Source organism: Carlito syrichta, unplaced genomic scaffold, assembly GCF_000164805.1.
Source record: "Carlito syrichta isolate Samal-C Ts95f unplaced genomic scaffold, Tarsius_syrichta-2.0.1 Scaffold130455, whole genome shotgun sequence".
Lineage (NCBI taxonomy): Eukaryota > Metazoa > Chordata > Mammalia > Primates > Tarsiidae > Carlito > Carlito syrichta.
The window spans coordinates 16,491-27,793 of NW_007074551.1; the positions used below are offsets into that span (position 1 = coordinate 16,491).

The following is an 11,303-nucleotide window of genomic DNA, read 5'->3' on the forward strand; positions in this document are numbered from 1 at the left end:
GATCGCCGGAGCCCAGCAGATCGAGGCTGCGGTGGCTGGGAGCAGCCACTGCACTCCAGTCTGGGTGACAGAGTAAGACTCCAACTCAAAAAAAAAAAAAAAAGAAAAAAAGTTAGTAATTAATTTCTCCAGACAATGTTATTATATAGTAGCTAAGAATATGAATTCTGGAGACAGAATGTTTGGATCTAAATTCTAGCTCTGCCATTTACTACCTGCTTTGGTTTCCTCATCTATAAAAGAGGGATACATGTTATTAAGATTAAATGGGCTAGGTATGCTGGCTCACACGTAATCCCAGTACTCTGGGAGGCCGAAGGGAGAGGACTGCCTGAGCCTGGGGGTTCAACATCAGTCTGGGCAACTTGGCGAGACCTCGTCTCTTAAAAAAAAAAAAAAAAAAATTAGCTGGATGTGGTGGTGCATGCCTATAATTCCAGCTACTTGGAAGGCTGAGGTGGAAGGATCACCTGAGCCCAGCAGGCTGAGACAACAGTGGCTGTGAGTGTGCCACTGCACTCCAGACTGGGCAACAGAGTGAGACTCCAATTAAAAAAAAAAAAAGATTAAATGACTTTGTTGTTGGAGTCAGAGTATCACTCTGTCTCCTGGGTTGGAGTGCAGTAGCCCACTCACAGCTACTGCAGCATTGACCTACTGGGCTCAGGCAATCCTTCTGCCTCAGCCTTCCATGTAGCTAGAACTATAGGCACACACCTCCATGCCCAGCTAATTTTTTTTTTTTTTTAATATGGAGATGAGGTCTTGCCAAGTTCCCCAGGCTGGTCTTGACCCTCTGGGCTCAGGCAATCTTCTTCCCTTGGCTTCTCAAAGTGCTGAGATTACAGATGTGAGTCACCATGCCTGGACAAGATGAAATAGCTCTTAAAAGAGAATGAGTAGGGAGGAGCATATACAAAATAGAAAATTTCTTATAATACCATGGCTGGTAACTCTTCTTTCCTTCTTTGATTCTTTGTAAACATTTTTTCACACAAGAAATGGGCACCAACATGGGCAGCATGGCAAGACCTTGTCTCTACAAAAAATTAAAAAATTAGCCTGGTATGGTAGCACACACTTGTAGTCCCAACTACTTGGGAGGCTGAGGCAGAAGGATCGCCTGAGCCCAAGAGATCAAGGCTGCGGTGAGTCGTAATGGTGCCACTGCACTCCAGCCTGGGCAACAGAGTGAGACGCCAAATCTAAACAAACAACAAACAAGGAGTAGCAGAGTTGTGGGGTTCTGGCCCAGGGTTTCTTATGAGGTTACAACAGCATCTGAAGGTTTGGCCAGGACTAGAGGCTCTGCTTCCAAAATGGCCTATTCACCATTATTGGCAAGACACCTCACCAGGTGGAACTCTGGTTGTTTGATATCCTCATTGATATGGCAGTCAACATGTCCCAGAATAAGCAAACTGAGAGAGCCAGAAGCTAATGTATTTTATGATCTACTCAAATTGTCACTTTTGCTATAAACTATTCACTAAAAGTGAGTCATTAAATATAGTGCAAGATGAAAATTAGGTTCCACATTTTAAAGGGAGAATTATCAAAAAATTTGTGGACACTGTTTATTGGTTTGTGTATTTTTCAGTTTTCTTGTTTCCACTGGATTCTTGTTTGTTTGTTTCTTTTTTTTTTTTGAGTTGGAGTCTCACTCTGTCGCCCAGGCTGGAGTGCAGTGGCCACTCCCGGCCACCGCAGCCTCGATCTGCTGGGCTCTGGCGATCCTTCCGCCTCAGCCTTCCGAGTAGCCTGCGCGTAAGCTACCACACCCGGCTGATTTTTTGATTTATTGTAGAAATGAGGTCTCGCTGCCCAGGTGGGTCTCGAACCCGCGGACTCAGGCAATCCACTTCCCTCAGCTTCCCAAAGGCGCGGGATTACAGGCTGAACCACCAAGCCCAGCCGTTTGTTTTTTGAGTTGAAGTCTCACTCTGTCGCCCAGGCTGGAGTGTAGTGTGGCACACTCACTGCCACCCCGGCGTCGACCTGATGGGCTCCAGTGATCATTCTGCCTCAGCCTTCCAAGTAGCCTGAACTACAGGTGCATGCTACCATGCCTGGCTCTTTTTTTTTTTTTTAATTGTAGAGACAAGGTCTCGCCAAATTGCCTGGGCTGGTCTCAAATCTGTGGGCTCAGGCAATCCACTTGCCTCAGCCTCCCAAAGTGCTGGGATTACAGGCTGAGCCACCAAACCCAGCCAGGAAAAAATAATTATCAAAAAGGAGGCTAAAACAGAAAGGGGGAAGAGAAGAAGGGAAGAGAAGGGGAGGTGAACGGGGAGGGAGAGGGAAGAGGGAAAGGAGCATGAAATAAATAGGACAGATAGTAAACAAGTAGAAAGAGTAATTATGAGCCATCATACATCACTAAGATCACATTAATCCTAAATTTGCTGACTTAATGTATTTTGTTTTATGGCTATTTTTGAACAGGATTCTAGTGTATAGATTTACCACAATTTATTTCTCTTTTCAACTGTAAATGGACATTTTTTTCAAGTTTTTGACTATTAAGAAAAATGCTAATAAACAGTCTCATACATATTCTATTGCATATGTGTATGTCTCTAGGATATATATCAAGAGGTGGGAATGCTAAATCAAAGGATATTCAGATTTTTTATATTTTTAGATAATGCCAATTTTTTCCGAGACACCAATTTACTCACTGAACAAAACAGTAAATAAAAACAATTACCTGATACTGTCAGATTTTTAAATGTTTTTTTCTTTACCTGATGATATCTCATTGTGATTTTAATTTTCTTTTTTTTGAGTTGGAGTCTCACTCTGTCGCCCATACTGGAGTACAGTGGCTGCTCCCAGCCACCGCAGCCTCGACCTGCTGGGCTCCGGCGATCCTTCCGCCTCAGTCTTCCAAGTAGCCAGAATTACAGGCATGCGCTACCACGCCTGGCTGATTTTTTAAATTTTATTGTAGAGATGAGGTCTCGCCAAGTAGCCCAGGCGGGTCTCGACCCCGTGGGCTCAGGCAATCTACTCACCTCGGCCTCCCAAAGCGCGCGATTACAGGTTTTAATTTTCATTTCCCTGATTACTATTTAAGATGAACACCTTTTCCTGTTTATTGGCAATTTTGAATTTCTCTTTTGTGAAGTGAATGTACAAATCTCTTGCCCATTTTTCTTTTGTATTATCTGACTTTTACTCATTGATTTGTTGAAGTTCTTTATACATATTCAGGGTACTAGTCCTCCATAGGATATATGTATCTTCTACTCAGATGATTTGTCTTCTTACTATTTTCATAGTGACTTTTGAGAAAAGCAGTTTACAATTTTCATGTGGTAAAATTTATCATTTTTTCCTTTTTTTGAGTTGGAGTCTTACTCAAAAGAAGGAACAAGGCTGGAGTACAGTAGCATGCTCACAGTCACTGCAGCCTTAATCTGCTGGGCTCAGGCAATCCTTCTGCCTCAGCCTGGAAAGGGCATTTGTGTCTTAAGAAACCTTTCTCTATCCAAGTTCATGAAGACATTCTATATTCTAAAAGCTGTATCACATTCCTTTAGATATTTAGTTCTTTAACTCACATGAGATTAATTTTTTGTATAGCTTGACAAAAGAGTCCATTTTATATTTTCCCCAACATGAACAGCACATAAGATGGCACCATTGAAAGCCGGGCTCGGTGGCTCAGCACATAATCCCGCGCCTTTGGGAGGCTGAGGTGAAGGGACTGCCTGAGCCCGCGGGTTGAAGACACACCTAGGCAACTTGGCGAGACCTCATCTCTACAGTAAATCAAAAAATCAGCCGGGCGTGGTAGCGCATGCCTGTAATTCCGGCTACTTGGAAGGCTGAGCGGAAGGATCGCCGGAGCCCAGCAGGTGGAGGCTGCGGTGGCCGGGAGTGGCCACTGCACTCCAGTCTGGGCAACAGAATGAGACTCCAACTCAAACAAAAACAAAAACAAAACAAAACAAAACAAAAAGATGGCACCATTTACTAAAGATCAATCACTTTCCAAATGATCTGCCATTCAATCTCCATCACATATCACCTGTACTTTTTTTTTTTTTGAGTTGGAGTCTCACTCTGTAGCCCAGACTGGAGTGCAGTGGCCGTTCCCGGCCACCGCATCCTTGACCTGCTGGGGGCTCCGGCGATCCTTCTGCCTCAGCCTTCCAAGTAGCTGGAACTACAGGCGTGCAGTACCATGCCTGGCTAATTTTTGATTTAGTGTAGAGATGAAGTCTCACCAACTTGCCCAGGTGGGTCTCGAACCCGCGGGCTCTGGCAATCCACTCACCTCAGCCTCCCAAAGGCGTGGGATTACAGGCTGAGCCACCGAGCCCGGCTCACATGTACTTATATGCATGCATTTTTTTTTTGGACATTCCATTACACCGATCTATTTGTCTACTATTTGCCAACATCACACTATTGATGTTGGCACCCTATTACAGGATATTTGTAACATCCTGACATCTGATGACAAATTCCTTCCATTATGTTTCGCTACTTACAGGGTATCTTGACCTCTTAACCCATTGCATTTATACAGACATTTTAGAAGCACAGAACCTTATTAAGTTCTTCAACATTACACACTGGGATACTGACTAAAATTGTACTCTATAAAATTAACTTGAACAAAAGTGAAAACATTTTGCCCATACCATAAGCATAGTACATCTTCTCTCCATTTAATTTTTCTTTAAAATTTCTCAATCATGTTTTGTAATTTTCTTCTTATTGTGTATCTTGCTAAATATATTTCTAGGTACCTGATATATTTTGGTGCTGCTATAATGATATCTTTTTAAGAATTTCATTTCCTAATCCTTTTATCTGGTACATAGGAATCCAGCTGATTTCTTATGTCTCTCAGTTCAGCAATCATACACAATTCTTATTAATCCTAATACGCTAACTGTAGGCTCCTTTGGACTTCCTACATACACACCCAAATCATCCAAGAATAGTAAAAATATTGTTCTTTCTTTACTAGTCTTTTATATTCTCCCCACCCCCATATTTTGGCATTCTTGCATTAGCTGAGACATAACACTTTTTATATAAAGCAGTGACAGCAGGCTTCTTTCTCCTGTTTTGTATCTCAGAAACACTTCCAATGTTTCACCATTAGATTTGTCTTCGGATTTTTGTAGACACTCTTTGTCAAATTAAGGAAGCTACTTCCTATTCTGAGGTTGCCAGGAATTTTGTTTTAATCATAAATGGATATTTGATGAAGTTTCCCATCTATTGTGAGCTGATAATGATTTTTCTCCTGGAAAATGACATTAATTCTTTTTTTTTGAGTTGGAGTCTCACTCTGTCACCCAGACTAGAGTGCAGTGGCCACTCCCGGTCACTGCAGCCTCAACCTGCTGGGCTCTGGTGATCCTTCCGCCTCAGTCTTCTGAGTAGCTGGAACTACAGGTGCGCGCTACCACGCCCAGCTAATTTTTTTTTGATTTATTGTAGAGATGAGGTCTCGCCAAGTTGCCCAGGCGGGTCTTGAGCCCGTGGGCTCAGGCAATCCATTCATCTCAGCCTCCCAAAGGCGCAAGATTACAGGCTGAGCCACCGAACCCGGCTCATTAATTCATTTTTTTTTTTTTTTTGAGTTGGAGTCTCACTCTGTTGCCCAGACTGGAGTGCAGTGGCTGCTCCCAGCCACCGCAGCCTCAACCTGCTGGGCTCCAGCAATCCTTCCGCCTCAGCCTTCCAAGTAGAAAAGGGTGTTGTACTTCAAACAATGACGATCATTTAATTTACTTTTTCTGGTTACAGGCATGTGCTACCATGCCCGGCTGTAGAGATGAGGTCTCGCTGCCCAAATGGATCTCGAACCCGCGGGCTCAGGCAATCCACTCACCTCAGCCTCTCAAAGGCGCGGGATTACAGGCTGAGCCACCGAGCCTGGCCATTAATTCATTTTTTTTTTTTTTTTGAGTTGGAGTCTCACTCTGCCACCCAGACTGGAGTGCAGTGGCCGCTCCTGGCCACCGCAGCCTCGATCTGCTGGGCTCCGGCGATCCTTCCGCCTCAGCCTTCCGAGTAGCCGGAATTACAGGCATGCACTACCATGCCCGGCTGATTTTTTGATTTATTGTAGAGATGAGGTCTCGCTGCCCAGGCGGGTCTCGAACCCGCGGGCTCAGGCAATCCACTCACCTCAGCCTCCCAAAGGCGCGGGATTACAGGCTGAGCCACCGAGCCCGGCTCATTAATTCATTTTTAATTGTTAAACCAACAATGCAATATTTCTGAATCAAACTCAACTTTTGTACACTGCTGAACCTGGTTTACTAGTTTCTTGTTTAGGACATCTGAGTCTATTTTGTGGGTTAAAATGGACTGTAATTTTCTATTTCTGTAATATCTCAAAATTTTAGTATCAGGGTTATGCTAGCCTCATAAAATGAAGAACATTCCCCCTTTTTCCACTCTTTGAGTTTGTTTAAAGTTGACATTATTTCTTCCATAAATGTTTTATAAAACTCACCACTGAAACTATCAGAGCCAAGTGACACGTTATACCTAATCACACACCATGTGCTGCCTAAAATAGTGTCACAAATTACAGATTCTTCCTTTAATTACAGAACATAAGGCAGATTTGTTCCTATCAGAGACACAAGCCACTGCTAAGTTAGACATGTCTCTAAAGTGCTATTTTAATGGTGTATTCACTTTTTCACTTATATTACCACCACGTTTTCCTTTTTGTTACATGTGCATTGGTACGTTCATGAACAAGGGTTAAAAACAAAGAATTGCTAAAATGTGGCTCTTGCCTTCATCAATGAAATGCTTTCTTCAAAGCAGCTTCCTGGTTTAAAATTAAAATGCAGACCTCAGTATCATGGAATATTAATTAGGGTATCCCTGAAAAGTTAAAACTACATGTTAAATCCCCAAATACTAAAAATCTACTGTAAATGGTGTAGATCTGTAATGCTTCTCCTTCATTTTATAGCCTCTTTGTATGCACATACTTATTTCTGGAAAAGAGTGTTGTACTTCAAACAATGACGATCATTTAATTTACTTTTTCTGGTTATATATTTTCCTCTTTTAAAAAAACTGAGGTATAATTTAACATAAAAAAGTAAACTATAGGATTCTTTAAGGAGTGAACAAATAATATTAGAAAGTTCCAAAACTGTTAAAAATCACCAGTGATGAGGAGAGAATTCAACATTATAGATTGAGACAAATTTATGCATTTTTATAGAAATGCCTACCTTTCAGAAACAGACTCATTATGACCTGGTGACAAATTAATCTTTTCACTTGCTTTTTTTGAAGGGTTAGAAGGTTCACAGTTCACAGAAGTCATCCTTTTAACTGAACTACTAACTGACTCCCAATTCATATCCAAAGTCATGGTCTCTGAATTTGCAACCTATTAAATGGGTGAGAAAAAAGCAGTTGAGAGGAAGGTTACCAATTGTGTCCTTCCACACAAAATTAATAATAGATAAAATGTATCTTGGGAGACATTCTTGCATACATATAGCAAAAGCATAAACTAAATCACATCTTTTTTTTTTTGAAGTGGGGTCTCAACTCAGTCACCCAAGCTGGAGTACTGTGGCACCATCATGGCTGACTGCAGCCTCCACCTCCTAGACTTAGGTGACCCTTCTGCCTCAGCCTTCCAAGTAGCTAGGACAACAGACATGCACCATTACACCAGACTAATTTTTTATGTTTTTGTAGCAACACGGTCCTGCTATGTTGTCAAGGCTGGTCTTGAATGCCTAGCCTCAAGCAATCCTCCCACCTCAGACTCCCAAAGTGCTGGGATTTCTGGCATGAGCCATAGAACTCAGTCAAATCAACATGTATTTTTATGGCTAATAACCATGACTATGATTTGCATGTCCAAATAATTTTTTAAAAACTTCAAAAATAAAAATGATGGTAGAATTAACTTCCTAGCTTGGATGGAAAGAAGGAAAAATAAATACCAAGGTACATAGACAACATTTTATTCCTATTACATTAAATTTTAGGAATAAACAAACACTGTAATTTAATAAGAAAACTTTATTTTGCTACACTTGTAATAAAAAACAGAAACAAATCAGATTGCCAACTCATTCTTCCAGTTGGCGAGTTTACTTAAAACTTGGAGCTGAGACATTTAGTCCATACTTTGAGAACTTGCTACATTTAAAATAAGTATGTTAATTCAAATATATGAAGTGACTGCCCAACTCATGAGCTTTTCTAAGGGACAGCACAAACAAAACTATAGACACACAAAGGCAGAATTCTGAAATGTTACTATCTCTTTTATAGAAATTCTTTTTTTTTTTTTTTTTTTGAGTCAGAGTCTCACTCTTGTCACCCAGGCTGGAGTGCAGTGGCACACTCACGGCTATCCATTGTCGACCTGCTGGGCTCAGGCGATCCAAGTAGCTGGAACTATAGGCGTACGCTACCACACCCAGCTTATTTTTTAATTTATTGTAGAAATGAGGTCTCATCAAGTTGCCCACGCTGGTTTCAATCCCTTGGGCTCAGGCAATCCTCTCACCTCGGCCCCCCAACGTGCTGGTATTACAGCTTGAGCCACCGTACCCAGTCTGAAATGTTATTATATTTTAAAGTGAACAGATGCTATATAAAACTCATTAATAACTCCTTCCTCTGCCCACCTTCCATCTTGAACATTAATCCAGATCTGTACTTATTTGCATTTCTTTTGATTCCTCTTGACTACAACTCAAGGTTTTCTAGATGCATATCTGTATATGTTTTGTTAGATTTATACTTAAGGGATTCAATTTTTGAGGTGCTATTATAAACATATTCTTAAATTTTTCAAGTAAAGATAAAAGGAAATCAATTGAGTTTTGTCTATTGGCCATCTACTCTCTTTTTCTTCATTCTGACCATGGTAAGGCAGGGTGGGCTCCATTTCAGTTCGAATTTCCAAAATGATGGGCTGGAGTAAACTGAACCCTGAACTTGAGATTCACCAGGCACCACTAAACAGAGACTGAGTCCATGGAGCTATCTCTCACCTACTCATCAGCACCCAGCGTAAGCCCTTGGGTGTCCCACAGCCATGGTGAGGACAGAGCCTCCTCCTCAAGAGTCACTTGGAGAGGCTGCAGCTTCAGGACACCTGGAGCCACATGAGGAAAGGTGAGGAAACGCTTCCTTCTGTCGCAGCCTGATTGCCGAGGAGGAGCCTGGAGTGCTTCTCTCTCATATAATACCCACACATCTATTTAACAAACGTGTTCTCTCAGTGAGGCTTTGCTCGTTGTCATGGCAGGCCCAGATACATTCACATATTTAGAGTTGTTTCTGGAAAGAAGACTCGGCAACAGAAAAGTGCTTAGATGAAGCATCAGACTGGTGAAGCAGAGGTCAGGGGTAGGGTCGAGGTGGAGCTCAGGGGGTTGGGTGCTGGTTGGGGTAGAAATCAGGAGCAAGTTTGGGATGGAGTGGGGGTGTGGGTCTGGCATGGGGTTGGGGTAGAGGTCTGGGGTAGAGGTCTGGGTATAGGTCAGAAGCAGGTCGGATGGAGGTTGGGGAAGGAGCCGTGATTCAGGTCAGGAGCAGAGTCAAGGTGTAGGCCTGAACAGGGTCAGGATACAAATTGGGGACAGGGTGGGGTACAGGTTGGGGACTGGGTCGGGGTGAAGTTAGAAGAGAGTTGGGGTACAGGTTGGGGATGGGCAGGTACCAGGTACCACAGAGTCCCCTCTGAGCCTGAGGCCAGAGGAAACACGAACACCCTATGTAAACACTTTTATTCACGTTTTAAGGGTTCATTTTTCTTACAATGCTAAACTAGTTGCAACAGTATTGAAAAATAGAAAAGAGGGCACATTACAACTTGCAACATTACAGTAAGTCCTCTACATTTGAATGAGTTCTGTTCGAGAACACATTTGTAAGTCCAATTTGTTTGTCAGTCCAACTAAGTTAGCCTAGGTACCCAACTAACACAATCAGCAACAGGTTTATAATTGTGTAACAGGTTTGTAATACTTTTCACACAAATAATACATAAGCAAACAAAAATAAAACATGTTGAATCTTACAGTACAGTACCTTCAACTGTACAGTAGTACAGTACAACAGTTGGCATACTGGGGCTGGCATTGAGTGAACAGGCAAGAAGAGTTATTGACTGGGAGAAGGAGAGGGGGTGGGTTATGGTAGAGCTGAAGGACATGGGCAATAGGAAATGGAGGGCAAAATGCAACTTCATTCATGCCTGATGTTGATGGCACAGGTTCTGGTTCTATCTACCCTCTTGAAAAAAAAAGATTCAGTGATGTCTGGGTAGTGGCTCTTTTTTCTCGTTATAGATGACATGGTAGCACTGGGTTGCATTCTGAATGGCTGCTGCCACTTTTGTGTTCTGTTCTGTTTGGTTCTGGTACCTCCAAAACTAACAGTGCCTCCTCAAATAAAGAAAATCCCCTTGCCATTTCCTGTGTTGTGAATCTCTTCGGTTCTTCAGTTACTTCTTCCTCTTCTCTTCGTCCTTTCTCTGGACCTCCAATTCCATCAGGTCTTCATTAGCAAGCTCCTCATGTTGCACAGAAAGGAGTCCAATGAAGTAATCTTGCAGATCTAGCTCCAGCTTCTTGCTGAGGGTCACTAAGTTGCTGAAGACCTCTCTGGACTCCTCATCCATCTCCTCAAATCCACGAAAATCGTGAACAAATTGCAGGCAAACCCCATCATGGTGACAGTCGTCACCTTATACCAAGCAGTCAATGTGTTTTATGGCCTTGTAGATGCTATAGTCCTTCCAAATTTGTCAAAAAGTTGTTCCTGAGTCATCACTCATCTTTACTGCCTGATGAAAAATGTGATGTAAATATTTCTCAACAGTCACTGACTGTAATTCCTTGGTTTATAAGTTGGATGTGCAACATAGTAATCAGTGGCAGATACACTACTTTGATATTGGGATGAAAGTTATCCATGAATGGGGGTGGCCCAGAGCATTGCCAAGCAGCAAATGAATACTCAAGGTGACCTCTTTCTCCAAGCAATATTTCTCTACCTCCGGGATACAGTGGTGAAAAACCAGTCCTGAAAATGGCACGTGTAACCCAGGTTTTAGGGTTACTCTTCCACACAACAGGAAGAGAGCCCTTGGCTATGTTTTTAAGGGCTCCTGGGATCTCTGAACGACAAATTAAAAGAGGCTTCTGAGCCGGGCTCAGTGGCTCAGCCTGTAATCCCACGCCTTTGGGAGGCTGAGGTGAGTGGACCACCTGAGCCCGTGGGTTCGAGACCCGCCTGGGCAGCGAGACCTCATCTCTACAATAAAT

The 11,303-nt window shown here is 42.5% G+C and overlaps 1 protein-coding gene across 1 annotated transcript in view; it reads right to left on the reverse strand.

The window, feature by feature from the left end:
* LOC103250444 (activating transcription factor 7-interacting protein 2) overlaps positions 1–11,303 on the reverse strand; it is a gene marked incomplete at its 3' end in the record, with an annotated part of 66,143 nt that overhangs the window by 9,738 nt on the left and 45,102 nt on the right. The window contains exon 7 of the mRNA XM_008049032.2: positions 7,233–7,393. Within this exon, the coding sequence (XP_008047223.1) occupies positions 7,233–7,393 (161 nt within the window). The remainder of the gene's footprint in view (positions 1–7,232; positions 7,394–11,303) is intronic.